The 17,862-nt window shown below is 36.7% G+C and overlaps 1 protein-coding gene across 3 annotated transcripts in view; it reads left to right on the top strand.

Moving 5' to 3' along the window:
- FSTL5 (follistatin like 5) overlaps window positions 1-17,862 on the top strand; it is a 593,647-nt gene that overhangs the window by 42,803 nt on the left and 532,982 nt on the right. For all 3 annotated transcript variants that reach the window (XM_050946344.1, XM_050946342.1, XM_050946343.1), the window contains exon 2: window positions 3,513-3,651. In XM_050946344.1, coding sequence (XP_050802301.1) covers window positions 3,529-3,651 — 123 coding nt within the window. In that variant the 5' untranslated portion in view covers window positions 3,513-3,528. The remainder of the gene's footprint in view (window positions 1-3,512; window positions 3,652-17,862) is intronic.

The raw sequence follows: 17,862 nt of genomic DNA, 5'->3' as shown, positions 1-17,862 counted from the left end.
TATTTATAAAATATAGCATATGATATGGGCTCCCAATACCAATGGGAGATACATGAACCCTAAAAGGAGAAATGCACCAATTTCAATAACAGATGTATTGATTTTTTTCTTGATTTTTATAGAATATAATGTTAAGGAAGAAGATTGGTCTTATGTATGTGAGGTGCTCAGATAATACAGGTTGAACATAAGTAAGTACCTAAATGGAATTTTCTGGAAACCTTATATAAATTACCTTCCCAGCTGTATTTCTTCTTCTGTAGGTGTCATTTTTAAGTACCAAGAAACGAGACTGATATTGATTACTGTTGCTCAAGCAATATGAATCAACATGCATGGTATTTTCTTCAGTTGCTATTAGGTCAAATGAGTTAAAAATAGGTCAAACACACAAAAGCTGGCACTCCACCAAACACACAGATACCCAGGCTTACAACTACACCTCTACCCTGATATCATGTGACCCGATATAACATGAATTCGGATATAACAAAGTAAAAAGGGGCTCCGGCGGGGTGAGGCTGCTCACTCTGGCCGATCAAAACAAGTTCGATATAACGCGGTTTCACCTATAACGTAGTAAGATTTTTTGGCTCCCAACGACAGTGTTATATTGGGGTAGAGGTGCATTAACAGAAAGTGAGGAAATCTGAACTAGCAGAGAATGTTAAAAATTTGTTTTAAGAAAAGACTTCACCTTTCCTCAGAAGCAACAGTGACATGAACTTTCTATGACTTTCCAGTAATTCCTGGCAGCCTCTTTTGTGTGTCATAATTTTAAAATCTGATATTTAGGGACCTGCCAGAGCTAGAAGCAAGTGCATTAGCTTGGATTCTCCCCTTTTCAGTAACATAAATTTCCTATTTTAATCCTAATCACAAGATTTCAGACCTTAAACCTGTCACTTGCCTGGGACTGAATGATGTATGTATGTCCTGCACCTGCAATTTTGCTATGGAAGTTACATATTAGGATGAGGGCCAGAAGCAAACATTTGTGTGCTATGTTGATTTTAAAAAAATGACAGTAGTTTGGAGCTGCTTAGAAATTTGGAATGTTAGAATGAGTCCAGTATAATGGAGTAATGGGTAGAGTGCAGGTAAGGCCATCAAAGGTGCATGATTTATGAAATTTAGCATATTTATCATACTATCCCGTGTATTTATATTTATTTTTAAATTTAACAGTCTGATTTGTATCCCTAAAGAGTAAACTTGGCCTGCCTGTACATGGGTATGAACAGCCTGAAATTGAGTAACTGATGTGGTTCCATCAGCCAACTCCCTTGCCCCCAGAATAGGAGGTTGCAGCAGCAACAAAGGATGCTCTGGATCTAAACAGGAGGATTCTGTCCCTTTTTGATTCCTGCATAACCAAAGCAATGCTCAATAACTGGGCTTTGAACAAGGAGAATATCTGGATTTAAACTTTATCTCTTTCAAGTTTCAGTGTATCATAAAAAGTTACATTGGGTTTGTCACATGATTTTCAGCATTCCCACTGAGCTGTCAACAAATTGACCATTACCTATGCAAATAAGAATAGCTGTTGAGATGTTTCAGTACCTGAAGTTAGAGATGCTGCTTCAAAATATTGTGAAATAAATTATCCCTGTGTTATTAACTCTTTCAAAGTGTTCTCCGTGATGTTCACACTTTAAAATGTTATTTACAATATAAATGGCTGAATATGAAGTTAAAAAGAAATCTCAACCTTTTAAAAACTATTTCTAAAGGTGAAATACATTAACTAAATACCACTAGCTTTAATACAATTTTATTAAGTATGGGTCCTGGAAGATCATGTTGTGGCTCATGAAATCCACCTTACTAAATTTCAGTTGCCTTTTTGGATTTGATTCTAAGAAGGCTCAGGATTGAGAGGCTATTTTAAATGTTTAGAAACTTTGATCTTGAATCAACCCTTCTGAGGTAATTATTAATTTACTCACCCTGCCCCTCATTCTACCTTTATCTTTTCTCCTTCCTCATCCCCACCAAACTTTGCTGAATGAAAGTAGTCATTATTATTTATTATTGTACTACTATAGCAGGCCAAGATCCTGGTACCATTGTGCTGGATTCTGTGTAAACACATAGTAAGAGGGAGTCCCTGCCCCAAAGATTTTACACTGTGAATAGAGAAGACCAGAGCTGAACAAATTAATATTTCAGCTCAGTGATCAAACTAGAAATCTGTGTGTGTGTGTGAGAGAGAGAGAGAGAGCTGAATAGCGGGGAGTGGTGGAGTATATGTTAAATTCTGAGTTTACTGGTGTTACAGGATATAAACCAGCATAACCAAGATCAAGTTTCTCTATGTATGTTTATAGATACAGCACCTAGAATATAGTAGAACAAAAGAAAGATACAAACAACATCCCCTTTAATTCTGGGTGATGGCTAGAGTAGTACCAGTTCACATGATATTTATTTTATAGTTAAAGTTATATTTTCCCTGTCTCATACTCTAGGGGATATACACATATAAAAGAAAAATTTTAATGAAATGTACTAAACAAATCATTAAACAAACACATAAAACCTTCCTAATCCCTAATCCTCCTCTGTGTGATGTCTTGAGGATAGACTGTCCAGGTCCTGACTGAGGTCCTACTTCTGGGTTTCATTATGACCTCTTTATGTCACCTCTGGTGGGCACAAAGTCAGCAGAATTAGCCATTAGTGTCTATTTTATGCCAATGATCAAAGTAGTCCATGACAGGTTCCAGAATCTTTGTTCCCTCACAACCTTCCTAAACTGTGCTAACTGAGCTCAGCCACAGCTTAGCTGTGGTTTTTTAAACAATCGACGAAGAGTTTTCTCTCAAAGAATCTAACCCAGTTTTTACACATTGCATCACATACTGGAACAGGACTTCAGGATTTTAGTCAGTGGAATAGAAATACACATCGAGTGCAGACATAATTAATGAAGCTCATAAAATGTGTGCCTCAGTACCCTGATTTAAGAAGCTCACCAGCATATTGGGATATATTAAGGTATGTGTTCACATGTACAATGCATTGCATACAGTTTACGTTTACATGTCCTGTATGATAATTAGAATAGCAAATATATACTGGAGATGACATCCTACACTAGACAGTGCAATGTTGGAGAATATGCTTATAAACAAAAAGCACTGTCATTGGTTTTCTACTTCTTTTCTCCTCTTCAGTTTTAATTTTTTTTTGTTTTCTTCAATGCTTTTCTTTTATGTACTGTCCTTTACATGTTTTTGTTTTTTTTCCCACAGACAAGCTATGTTATAAGTGCTGAATGCTGATTAAAAAATATTTAGTCTAATACAACCTAGTCATTTTTTGATTCCTAAACACCAGCCCATCATTTTCTTTGATTATCAGATGGATTATGCTTGATAATTTTGATAGCATCTATTCTAGTCTTCAAATGGAATTTTAATTTTTTTTAGTTTTTATTAGATTATTTGTGGGAAAATGATTTATTAAGGTCTGTCATTAATCTGTTACTATTTTTATTTTGACAGGAGGAAACCAGTAAGGATGTTTATGTGGTGGTCAGCTGTTTTATTTCTTGGATGCATTTCGCTGGGAGCAGAAGGGTGGCCAGTCAAGGAAGGATATGACTTTAAGCCATATCAGCCTCTAGTAAGATTACGCCACAAGGTACTGATTATTTTCTAGCATTCTTCGCTTTTCCACAAATAAGGAATAATTTACTCAGTAGACTTTTATTTTATCAGAGTAACCATTTAGAAAGAAACTCTTTCCAATAATGAAATCTTCAGAATATTGCTCGGATTAATCAGTATAATGGAGCTGCTTTGCAACTCTCCCGGGATCAAAACAGTCTTAAATCTAGTTTCCATAGTCACAAGATAACTTCCCTTGCAGAGGGTGATTCTCTAGCGGTTCAGAATCATCATAGCATCTTCTAAACTGCTCCTCCCTGGGCTGCCAGTTTAGGTGAGTGGCCATGGAAAGGTATACCGGGCTGCTATAATGGGTCCTGGGGGTTGTCTGCAGTTGACATAGACTAAAACAGCCTTTTAATTGCTTTAATTTATGCCAAGGACAGAAGCAGCACCTGGACAGCCTTAGGATCTAGGCATGGGGCCACAATGGTGACTTAAAACCACCTTTGCCCCCCACTTCTGGGCTTGTGCTGGGTGCACTTCAGCTGGAGAATGAGGGCCATTAACTGTATTAAATATCTAAGTATTCTGAAACCATCAAAGTTGCTGTTAACATTGCAAAGTATTTTAATTTAATTTCTTTGTACAGTTTACAAAATATCAAAATGGTTTCCTGATATTTGTAAGTTTGTAAAGATGAGCCCAAATCCTGCAGTTCTCATTCGGTCTATATTCAGATGAAACTCACCATTGAAATCAGTGGAAGTTTTGCCTAAGTAAATACTGAAAGATTTGCCCATGAATGTACATTATTTATTTAAGTACAGTATATTTCTTACAGATGGAACATAAAATATGTAAACACTATATTTTAGTACAATTACAAAGAAATGGTATAGTATGAATCCTCTGTGGATTACTGTTCCAATATCAGCATGTACTAAGAATGTCTTGAGTATGTGAGGCCCAGTCCTGCAAACACTCATACATGTGTTTCATTTTAAACAGCTAAGTGGACTGCTTGGCAGGATCAGGGTCTTAGACTTTACCTGTTAATTCAGTTCCATTTAAGCAATTTCAGAGCAGTGCACTCTACTATAGTAGCAAGGAGAAGAAAGAAAAAATGAGAAAACAGTAGACTGAAACTAGGAGGAAATGAAAACAGACAGACAGGAAGGGTGACCATGAAAACAGCCCTGGAAATACAGACAGTTTAGGTGGAAAAGAAAAAAGAGGAAGAAAGGAGATGAAAGCAGAGATAGAGACAGAAGCAAGAGATTAAAAAAACAACAACTAAGAATACATTTTTCAGATTTACGTAGTCTCTAGTTAATATATCTTAGGTTACCGTTAGTCTGTTTGTAGTGTTATTGGTGGAGTAATTCTTAGATAGCTGTCTTATGTTTGGAACAGAATATAATGCAGATTACAAGCATAGTTTGTGGAGATTAACACAGATAAAAATAGAGGATTTTTTTTGTCTCGTATCTCTAAACCATCATTGCTTTATTTTATTTAGCCAATTCTATTAAAAGGTCTCTGATATTGTACTCATACATTTTTGTTTGCAATTAGTTGTGAGAATGTATCAGGCTGGCAGTGTTTTCCTGAAACACCCTCCCTCTAGTGTTGGTACTTCTGGGGAAGGTTTAAAAGAGTCCTTGTTGACTCACTGAGATGACTTGTCATCACTATAAAGGAAGTGGAATTCTCTTTCAGAGAGAAGAAAGATGTAAACTGTGGACTGAACATTCCTAAGGGGAAAAAATCCTCTGAACAGTCATACCTAGTAGACAGTGTGAGATCGTGTTTGTGTTTGTTACTTTATTGTTGTAAAACTAAACCCCTAGAATTAGGTGAGCTTGGATTTTAAAATATGTAGACTTTTTTATACTGCAGGTTGGTAAAGGGCCCTGCTTACAGAATGCAATCAATGATGGGTAGAGCTGGTCAGGAAATGGTTTTCCTGTCCCATGAAAATTTACAAGATTTCAAAAAAATTTCCCTTTCCACATTGGTATGAAATCAAGACTTTTCAAAGTTTTTCAATAAACACCCAGAGATAGCCTGGTGGTTAGGTTACCCACTGTGATATGGAAGAATCTTCCTGATTTAGATCTGCAACTTGATTCTGAATCTTCCACATTTCAAGTGAACGCCCTAGCCACCAGAATGTTGGCTATTCTGGGGTATTGTTCTCTTTCTTTCTCTCTCTCTGGTGTTGACCACAATTCTATCCTGGACTTGGGAAACTTTTCTGACCAAAGTCTCATTAAAATTGGTACATTCCCATTAAAAGTTTTGATTTTGACAAATTGGCATTTTCTCTGGGCGGGGACTACTTTGTCAAAAAAATTTCCTGACCAACTTTAATGATGGGAATTATTAACTTCTGATTTACTCTAGTGGAGTAATTCCTGAGATACACTGGTTCAAGGGAACCAGAATCATGTCCACTGTCCTTGAAAATAACTGTTAAGAAGCAGGGGACTGGAATGTTATGTTTTACTGCAGAAGTGATGGCACATTCTGTTAGCATTTCTCGTATTTTTATTTCTTTGAAAAAGATAAAATTAAAGTTTTAAAAAGAGAAAAAAGTTGAGTGATAAAAGTGAAGAGAACATAGGAAAAGTGGAAGAAAAGTAGATGAAATTGAGAACTAAAATGTTTTCTGACAGCTAACCAACAAAATCTGTGTGTGAATTATTTTCTGGAAAATGTTTCAGATGATAAAATGATCTAGCTTTCAATATTAGTATAAAACAAAAAGATACAAAATGCATCCTAAAGTCAATTTTTTGTAATCAGTTCTGGCACTGATATGTATTCAATGTATTTAACAAATAATAATATTTTATATCGGATATGTACCAAGAGAATCTGAGCCTTTTTCTGCTTCCAACAAGCATTTTATATTTCAAATATTTAAATAAATAGATTCAATTAGGTAAGATTGCTTATTGCAGGTAAAGATGATCACAAGTACAGCATGGTGTTACTTGCTATTGAGTAAGTAACATTTCTGAATGGTTTATGGCTGCATAATGTGAAAGCAAACGAGGATTCACTGTTGCTTCAGTGCTGGGAAGTTTAACCAATGATTACAGTACAGTCAGAGTAGTTTCAACTGTCAGGTGAAAACAGTATCCCGTTTCTTCTTAGTTAACTTGAAATGATTAACTTATCAGCTTGAGGAGGTAGTTACTGTTTACACTGTTTCTGTAGTTAGTAAGTTCAGATATTCACAAAGGTTTTGTGCATTTATATTTAAAAATGAGTTATATACCACTTTTGTGCAGGGGTGGTTTTTTTTTGTTTTGGATTGGTTTTTTGTTTTTGTTTGTTTGTTTGTTTTTTGCACAGTTGCAAGTAGGTATAGGAAAACTCAGACAACTTTGAGGTTAATTTAAACTATATTATATATATATATATATATATAATTTGCAGTATACATGGACGAATCCTGATATTAGTGGGTTTGTGTGGATGGAATTTAGCCTATTGAGTTCTGAAGAGAGATCATTGACAATTAAAATGTCACAATGGTACACACACAAACATAAAATAGCTGCCAAGAATGTTACCAGGGAAAGATATAGTTGCCACTGAAGGCAGCAACATCCTTGCTAAAGATAATAAAAGAGAGAGAGGATTCCCTAATCCACTGATTTAATAGGCTGAGTAGTAAAGTCTATTATAAATTAAATCAATAAGTTCTTCAGATATCACTAGCTAATGCTCAGTATATGAATTCTCTAGAAATGCCATGCAAATTAGCCAGCTGAAACCACATCACCCAGGAAAACAAATATAGACATCTAACACATACCAAACTCTAGCTTCCCCATGTAAACCCTATAGTATTGTGGAAACAGTGGAACAGGAAACTAAATCACCACTGTTCTTCTCACTGTGAAGACATTATAATTCGGAAGTGGGTCACTGTCAGCTTTCCTAGAAACATCATGTGACTTCCTTCAGCCCTTCTTCCATTTTCCTCTTCCTCCTGCCCCAGAGAACCTCTCTATTTTACAAGCAAATACACACACCACTTGATTCCAAACTGTTTCTCTTTCTCTCTCACAATGCTACTCTAACCGGGGTTAGAGAGGCCTCGAGGGAGAGATCGATGGTGAGTGCTTGGGTTCGTTGATCTCTGTGGTAGCAGACAGGGGAAGACAAGGCAGAAAGAAATCATGTCTGCAGTGTAACCAGAACTGAGAGGTTTATTACTTGTCATTAACTCTCAGTGTGGTGTTGCTAAACAAAGATGCCAGTTTTAGGTTCGTGATGCTAAGTGCATGATCAATGGTTAATAAAGTTTCAGATGTCCATGATTTCATTCAAATGGTTTGCATTGCATCACTGAAGGCTTGTTGGGTGATACTGCTGGACTGCTTTTGATGCAGTTGATTCTGGCCAGGCATTCAGCTCAGCCTGAATTAAGGAGGAATCAGTGAAGAGGTGATATGGCTGTGCTTTTTGTATCCAATTTGCAATTCAAGAGATGCCCTACACCATAAGTGGATAGAATACAGAGTATGGAGTAAAACTGGGACTGGTTCTGCTGTACCAGTCACTTGCCAAAGAGGGAAGTCCCTGCATGAGTTTATGGGTTTCCTCACCACAGTGGCATTGGCTGCTAATGCTTTGTGCCTTAACAGCCATCTCATGACATCTTTTGAATCAGCTCAAGATTTCTTAACTAATATATTGGCCATGGAACTAGCACAGGTAATAACTGTCTCATTTCACATAATTCACTCTTAATTTAGTTTCTGGATTGGGATTGTAGGTTAAGTAGTTAGCACTTTTGAATTTGTCATGGTCTGATCATTGCCTTTGTCAGTTTAGAGGTTGGGACAGACTTACCTTGTTGGGGTGAGAGACTTGTGCTGATGGTCTGCCCTTACTGGTCAAGGGAATTGGAGCTCTTTCAGAAGGCCACAAGAGTCTTTATTATTCTCCCAAAAGATTTTTATCTTTATCTCTTTTATCTGTTTATTTTATTTTTTATCTTCAGCCATCAAAAGGGTAGTCTCTGTTCTCCGGCTTCATTTTCATAGATCACCTGGGTTTATAAATGACCTGCAATAGATGAGATAAGATGAAAGATGTTTTGACAACAGATGCTTCAGACTGATTGGAACATACAGATTATGAAAAAAAAAATTATGCCATGACTGTAGAGAACTTATTCCTTTATGACTGATGCAGGCCATCAGGGAACAACTAGTCTCATCTTTGATGAAGACTATTAACACTTCCCTTAGACAATATGTACAAGACTTTCTTAAGGAGACAGCTGTGCTGTCTTTTGCATCACTTGACATTGACAATCTTGCAAACTAGCTTTAAATATCTAATCTTTCATTTTTGGCTAACTTTATACAGAAAGATGTGGCAATACAAGTCTGAGTACTTAGATACCTCAGTTCTGGACCTGGGCGCAATGGTCCTGGCCAACCCCAGTACAGTCTAGGGGGTGTGGGTGATAACAGTGGTAGTTAATGAATATTTGGATTCAATGCTATTGGAACTACCATTTCCTCATTTACACTTTCTCATGACAATACCATTACATATTATTATATGTTAATAGAAAAAATGTTTAATGTTATTTTGATAGGTTTCACTTTATCGTTAGGAATTACCAGAAATTTCTTCCCCATTTGAGCTTATCAATTCACTTTATAGTATTTCAGCAAAAAGATCTCAAAATGTTAAGGGTCCACACAAGAAAATGATCTTATGAGAGGAAGTCTAATTTCATCAGTTATTAATTGAAATTATTAAAAGTTTCATTTATGATATTTTTAATACCCAGTATACAAAATGACCAGCTGGCATGCAAGCAGTGTGTCTCATCCTGCCTTCTGGAAGTTTTCTAAGGGAATAAAATTCAATTATCTGTAACTTGTCAACTCTGTGCAAGTAAACTGACAATAGTTCAGGCATTACCATAATATCATGTCAATTAAGTTCAAATGTTTGACTGTACAAATTAGACTTAAACTAATGGACCACTGAAAAACTGGGAAATTTCCAGTTATCAAGAAAATGTTCTTGTGGTTATGTCACTTTGGCTCAGCAATAGCCTCTTATATCTGATCACTGAATTTTAACCACTGCTCAATATCATATCTCTGTGGTCCAAAATGGGGCTTCTTGAAGAGCACATTTCCTTAAGTAAGATGTTCCACTATTAATTTTAGAACAGTGATCCATATTTATATTTTAATTGTGCAACACTATTAGTTGTCTGGTCTTGCTTAAGTGGTTTATCATCACTGGTTTTATTCAAAAGAACATTGTCAAAATTATGCCTTTCAAGAAAAGAAAAAGAAAATGAACAAAATTCTTGTCACAAAAACAGAACAGCAGGTAGAACAGTGGGTTTAGGTATAAGGGGGATTTGATTGGTGTAATACTTCAGAAAGATGAATAAGAAGTTCTAGAATCTGGAGGAGATTAGTGGTAGAATTTTCAAAAGAACTCAGCTCTGGCCTAACTGCTGCCACTCCGTCAATGGTAAAACATCCATTGATATCAATAGAAGCATTTAGTAAAATCAGTGATGAGTGAACATTTCTAAAAATGTTACTCCAAGTTGTCTTTTTAGATTAAACTCCACAGAATATTTTGCTGTGGTTATTCAGAGGGATGTTAAGCTATGTCTGAATGTTATTTGGGTTTACTGTTTTGCAAGTTTCTCCTGGTTTTCCGTAAGCAAAAACACTGAATAAATTTGTAATTTCATTTGGAAGTTGTCTTGCATTGCTGATGAGCTATTGTAGATCATTTATTAATATTAAGTCTCACTTCTGAAATCATTAGAAATTGTTTTTAGCACCCTAGTGAATTTTCTGCTGATGATATTTATGGCTGTGGCAGTGAAAGCAGAGAGTAAAAGTAATTTCAGTGAACAAGCATATTCTGTGGATTTCAGAAATCCAACTGAATAGAATCCTGAGAAACAGCTATGGCTCCTTGCCCATGGCTACGAGATATTGAATGTGCTGTATACTACTATATGTGTAGCAGAGCTATAGCTCAATTATGCTTGTATAAGATATGCATCCCCTCTCCTCCATGCTTCAATGTGCATTGAACCTGCTAATTCTTGAGAATTGTATAAAACTACTCAACCATGATGCTGGAATGGGCATGGTATTGAGTATTGTGTTTAGTTATTGATCTGAAAAGAGAGAGGACAACTAAAAAATACACCTGACCTATCTGTTGTCATATAAACACCTGGTTCAGCTGCAACTTACTGGCAACTAACAACCTGAGCAGTTCTCTCCCTGGCAGGCATTACACCCCCATCCCTTCCTGATGTGGTGTTGCCTCCAGCTGCAGTGCAGGAGTTGATCACACCCTCCCATCTGGAAGCATGTGGCTTCCCCATGTTGCAGAAGAATAAAGGAGACTGTCTCCCATTCTCTCAGCAGTTCCTGGGACCTTAGCCTTCCCCTCAAGTGTCCCAGCATAAAACTCCCTCCTGCTGCAAGCACATACTTTAACCTGAGCTACACGGAAAAATCATTACCAAGAAGCAGGTTGACTAAGACGTGTTTCATTACTCCTACATTCAAAACATTTTCCAAACCGACACCACATGGATTTTAGCACGTGGTATGAGGAATCTGCTTTCACCCACCCCCACAATCTGCCATTTGGCCAGGTAGCATACTGGCCTTTGGGATCACACTCTGCTTAACCAGAAAGATCTGGGCCACTGTATCCCTCTGCTCCAAATATTCCCTGTCATCAATTTGGACGGCCTTAACATGCTCCATATCTGGTTCTGCAGAGGCTAACCTCACAAAACCAATATGATGGATTTCAATTGCTTGGGGGGGTTCTGTGTTGAGGACAGCAGAGCTAACATGAGCTATTGGTTGCCTACTTCCTCCCAGCACAGGGCAGTTATTCCTCAGGTGATCACTAGAATTACACTGATAGCATCTTATGGGTTCTTCTGCTTTTACGGAAGATTTGGGATAGGAGTTACCAGTAGAGGAATGTTTTTGGGTAAGAGAATTTTAGGCTCTCAATCCCTTTTTCTTTTCCCAGGGGCAAAATGGGATCCTCCCCTCCCACCAGTTTTAAACCCCTCTTTCTGTGGCCTACCCTCAACAGACGCCTGAGTCTGTTTAGCTGAAGGCATCAGCTAAAAAAACATCTCATCCACAGTCTTTACATCTTTATTCCATAGACACTGCTTTACATCAGCCTTACACATGCTTAGGAAATGCTCTTGAGCAACAAGATCAAGTATTCCTTCAAAACTTGCCACCTCTTTACCCCTCACCCATTTTCCCAACAAATCTTTCATTTTGTTTATATATTCCCTATTACTCATCCCAATATCTCTTTTAAAATTCCTAAATTTAATTCTATATGTTTCTGGGTTAATCTGAAAACTTTGCAAAACAATATTTTTAAATTTAGAGTAGTCTAAAGCATCTTCAATAGACATTCCATTAAATACATTTCAAGCTTGACCAGTTAATTTCGCAATCAGGGTAGGAACTCTCTTATCATCAGGGATTTCATGTGTTACACACAGCCTGTCAAAGGTGGTCAGATGTTCAGCAATATTGTCCTCTTCACTGTATATAGGACATAAGCGTTCCCATCTGTGGATTTTTGAAGTAATAGGAGTCGTTGTGGCCGGGGGCCTCTGGTTCTGCTTCTCTATCAGGTACAGCTAGTATTTTCTCTCTCATTCTCTTTCTTCTTTCTTGCTCACTTTCTCTCTCTTCTTCTTATCTTTCTCTCTCTTTTTCTCCCATAGCCCTTCTGTGTGAAACTCCTGTTTTTTGAGCCTCGTTCTGCTTGCCACATTTGAAATTCACGGTCCCTTTCCTTCTCTTACGCTTCCAGGCTCACCAGCTCTAGTTTTGCAGCTGTCTCACTGGTAGTCATTTTTCTGCTTTTTTGTGCTTATTTCTCTCACCCAAAATAAACAAACAGAAAATAACAAAACTGTGACCTTCTCCTGATTGTTCTTAGCCTCTGCACTTAAGACTCACTTAACATCACAAATATCAGTGCTTAAAGTGTGAACTCCACTTGGAATAACAAGCCGCACATACAATCTGCTCACTGTGCCACTGTGACATTCCCCTGGTGTTATCTGGACTGGTGATCTGCTAGGTCACTCTAATCCTTGACTTTTGGAGCCAGCCTTACTGCTCTGCTGTGAGAACTCCCACTCCTGGGCTGTTCACGCACAGCCTCCGGCTTATAAACTGCTCCTTTGATTGTGCAACCGAATGATACTAGCAAATATCTCTGGTCCCAGACACAACCCTAGGAACCTCCATCTTGCAATGTCTAGTTATGCCTGCTGGATGCTTTAAGCTTATATGAGTTTGTCAATTTAACAAAGATATTTATCTGTACCAGGCTTGTTATCCCAAGGGGAGTCTCTGACACACTTCAAACCAAATGCACTACTTGAGGTAGAATAAACAAATGTATTAACTACAAAGATAGATTTTAAGTGAATATAAGTCAAAACACAAAAAGTCATATTTGGCCAAATGAAATAAAAGCAAAATGCATTCTAATCTGATCTTAAGACTTTTAGTGCCCTTACAAACTTAGATGCTTCTCACCACAATATTTCCATTTTTGCCTTCCTATGAAAAATCTGCACTTTAAGGTGAAGCAAAGAAGGGAAATAGAAAAATAAAATTTTGTAGACAGAAACAGGTGCATTCCAAGTAATATAATAATATAATAAATTGGGATAAAACATTATTTTCATTAAAAATTATGTAACGTAAAGTAGTTAGCATGTTGTATAATGTATATCAGTAAATGGGAGGCTTTATACAGATGATATATGTATTGTGATATATGTATTGTGTATGCTATTTATGTTTTTTAAGGTTATACTCACATGCTCATTTGGGACATTTTATCCAAGAAAGATTACATGCAAAATAATGCTACTCAAAGATACAGAGAAGGGTCATGCAGGCAAAGCCCAGATTATCAAGGCTCCAAACAATCCCAAGTTTAAAAGTTCACAGTGTTTATCTAGAAGTCCTGCCTGCCTGAAGGCTTTGGGAATTCATATGATTTCATCCCCTTAAATCCTCTCTGCCCTGGAAAAAAGGCTTTCTCTTGCTGTAAATAGTAGCAGTGAATGCTGGAGACTCAGAGTGCAGTGCTGCTCTCACTAGTAAAAATGTGAGAATTCTTTTATTCCTGAAGGATCTTATATTCTGTACCCATTGCCATTTTAATATGTCACGGGATTGAGTTACAGATTTCAGGTTTCCCCTACGCTACATGGCAGCTTGGGTTTTTTTTTTTTTTGTTTAACAGTAGTCTTGTAAACAGTAAAAATATTTAATGTTTTCTTCCAGATATGCATGAATAAAATTTGACAATCTAATATCATATTATTTCTTTCCTATGTCCATTAGTATTTTCAGGACATGACCTATTTATAAAGTGTTATTATAACCATCATATGGTAGCTGCTATTAGTTGGAAATCAAGGACATTCCCTCCCATGGAAAACCCTTGAAAGGAGTTTTTTGGGGAAGGAAACTGAGGTTTCTCTTACAAAGTCTGCTGCACATTGTTTCTCCCACCCACTGGCATTCCCTGTGGAAGAAGCAGTAGTTCTGGCCAGAAACACTACATTCTGCAAAAGGCCAGGATTATAGATGCAGAGGCCCTATGCTGGCTCCTGTTGTTGGCCACTGGCAGCATCTGGCTGTATTACCTTCACTTGGGAAATTCTCTGGAGTCAATGAGGAGAGAAGTAGAAGTTTTAGCACCATCCACTGTCCTCTCCGCCCATGTGAATCCTGACACTGGGTGTGAGAGTTTGGGCAGTGCTTGGACAAAGTACATACATGAGTTAAGTGAATTACTGTGTGTTGGTGAGGTATGATCTGCACACATTATCACTTGTATCATATGAGTGAGAATGATAGTTCCAGAGTGTACATATTAATTTAATAAAATTGTAATGTCAAATAAAAAAATTCAAAATCAATATGAAAATTTTATAGAATGATATGTAATCTTAGCAGGAAAATGAAGTCTATCTAATTGTTAATAGTGGTGTCTTGACAAGCTGACAAATACCCCAGTTCCACTGTTTTAAAGTAATGAATTATTAAAATTTCTATTCTGATTCCAATTAGCAAACTGCTGTAGTATAAATCAGAGGAAATATATATTATAAATATTAGATTTTGAAACACCAACATACTGTATACATGTACAGTTATATACTATCACTGGGATACAAATAATGCTAGTATGGAGCAGCATTGTTTAAAAAAAAAGAGGGTGAACTGTAGAAGTTATTTTGTTTGTGACAGCCTTTGGGGTTCAGGCAAAGCATTTGTGTGGAATTTAATTCAGAATTTAGATTTGATCCCATTTTTAATTCATGCATTTGTTTTACTCATTTATTTTTAAGCTTTTAAGCGTCTTTCTCTCCTGTTTTCTCTTTGCTGGAAAAACAAATGACTTTTCACAGAAAATTGGCTTCCCTTTTAACACCAGGAAAAGGTCTCAAGAGTCTTAACTCCCATTTCTTCCTGGTTGATTTAACCTAAATTCCCCCAAGAAAAAGAAGGCAGATTATTTTCAAAAGATTATTTTAATTTGCAGATATGTGTTTTGAAGCCAAAAAAAGGGTCCCTGGAGGATCCTGTGCACCACTTACTTAATAGGTGCCTTAGCAAGACTGTCACATGGAAACTGAAAAGGTCTTATTGAGCAAATATAAATAACTTCGTAATTCTTACTGTAGCTTCATGACTTTTAAACCTGCTGATTTCTTGTCTTTTATTCATAGACTGTATATTTGCTGCTTCCCCTCTTCTCTCTATAATAGATTACCATTGTTTATAATTTTTATTTGGATGTCAGAATGTGTTACCAAACTGCATCATGACATTAGGGCACCTCCTTGATCATTATTCTATTTTATCGTAGGGAGTTTGATTTAAGTATTCAATGTACACTCTGTGAGGTACTGCTGTCATGGAAATTACAGCACTATCTGATATGGTAAGGAGGCAACAGAGAAGGTGGCGGCAAACTACAGTATATTCTTATTTGAACTATTTGCCAGTTTTTAGAAATACTGTAATTGTAGATTTATTTTTTAAAATAAAAGACAAAGGGATGTTAGTTATTATCATGTAGTCTGATATACTGAATAAATCAGAGTTTCACCGTAATTCCTATATCAAGCCCATAATTTATGGTTTAAGTAGAGCATATCTGTTTGAAGACATTGTCTAGATTTAAAGACTTCAAGTGATGGAGAATGCATCATCTTATTGTTTCACTGGTCAATTACCTTAATTATTATTTTTTTAGTCTTATTTCCCATTGGAATTTGTCTAGCCTCAACTTCCAGCCATTGTTGCTTGTTATGTCTTTGTCTTCTGAAGCCCTCTAGTATCAGAAATCTTCTCGCTATGTAGGTACCTTGACTATGATCAAGTCACCTGTTCACCTTCTCTTTGAATGTGAATGTGAGAAACTGACACACCGTTTCAGAAATGGTCTCTCATAGTGCATATAGAAGTAACATCACCCCCCACCCCTGACTGCTACTTGACATTCCCCTGCATGAAAGAATTACGTTACCCTTTTAGTCATAGAATCTCATTGAGCAAACATATTCACTTAATTATTCACCACGACCCCCAATGTCCTTTTTACTGTCACACTTTTCCAATATACAGTACTCTGTCCTGTAAATTTGACCTATATGCTTTGTATGAATGACTTTGCTTTGGGCTGCATGAAAATGGTTGATTGTACCCAGTTTACCAATGATTCAGATCACTCAGAAAAACTGAATTGTTCTTTTTTCTTAAATTTATTTACCACTCTATCATTCTTCATGTCACTGCAAAATTTACGTGCAATAATTTTATATTTTCCCCCAGAACAATGATAAAGATATTGCATAGCATTAGTCCAAGAACAGATCTCTACAGGACCCTATTAGAAATATACCCATTTGATGATGATTCACCACTAATAACTATATTTTGAAATTGTTTTTAATCCATTTAATATGTATTACATTAATTTGATATAGTGATAAATCTGAGTATTTTGTCAATTACCGTTACAAAATTTGAAATCTCCTAAAAAAACAACAACAAGTTTTGTTTGACAAGACCTATTTTCCATAAAACCATCTTGAATGGTATTAAATATTCTATTATCCTTCAATTCTTCATTGATTGAATTACCATATCAGCTGTTCTATGATTTCATCTTGTAGGTTAACCAGCCTACAACTACCCAGGTCATCCCTGTAATACAGAGACCTCTTGGCAAATGCTCCCCTATTCTTTGCAGACAACTCTCCCATCAGACCTGGTAAACTCATTGCACAAAACATGTCTTACCAAGATATTTATCAATAAAGAGTAACATATAAGGTATCTATAGAAAGCCCTTTACTATTTCAGTACAGCAGAGTGTAGGGAAAGGCTGGATTCATTCACTAAAGAAGTCCAAGGGATTTTCAGGAATGATGGATTCTGGTTCTGTTGAAACCAGCCAGCTCTGCAGTGGACTGAACTTTGTGGGGGAAGTTGCATATTTATATAGTCTATAAGTACATATATTTCCTATATAATAAATATATAGTCTAACTATTGCGAATTGTTGGACAAGTTTAGTGTTTGATTTTGTTTTGTAATGTAACCAGTTGTTTCCATCACTTTCTCTCACTTCTGCTTAAATCTTTATTCTTTCTTGAATAAACCTACTTTTGTTTTATTATACATGCTCACAAGTGCTTTGTGGTTTACAGGAGCAGGGAAATAAGGTAAAACTGAGGTACACTGCATCTTTGGGTGGAGAAGATCTGGAATTTCTGTGAGTAGCCAGTGTCAGGAGCTGGATATCACAGGGGATATCACTAGGTTGGCATAGTCCAGAGGAGAGTGTCTGAGTGGCTGAGAGACTGGAGGTGTCAGGGAACTGACACTCAGCTATCACAAAAAGACTCCCTTTCACTGGACACGGGGTAATAAGATGGCACTCATTCCTGCATGCCCCAAGAACCAACACAATCCTGTTTACCCTGAAGGGGCCACAGTGCTCAGCTCATTGCAGTAAATTCCTGTTACTGAAGGATTATTCTCTAAGGTACTTTTTAAGTGTGTTTTTCTTCTTCAGTTTTAAATGTCTCCAATGATGAGTTTCTACCAAAGTCTTTGGA

This window comes from Gopherus flavomarginatus, chromosome 3, assembly GCF_025201925.1.
Source record: "Gopherus flavomarginatus isolate rGopFla2 chromosome 3, rGopFla2.mat.asm, whole genome shotgun sequence".
Lineage (NCBI taxonomy): Eukaryota > Metazoa > Chordata > Testudines > Testudinidae > Gopherus > Gopherus flavomarginatus.
Note: the sequence above shows the minus strand (reverse complement) of the source record. Positions and strands in the feature narration are given on the sequence as shown.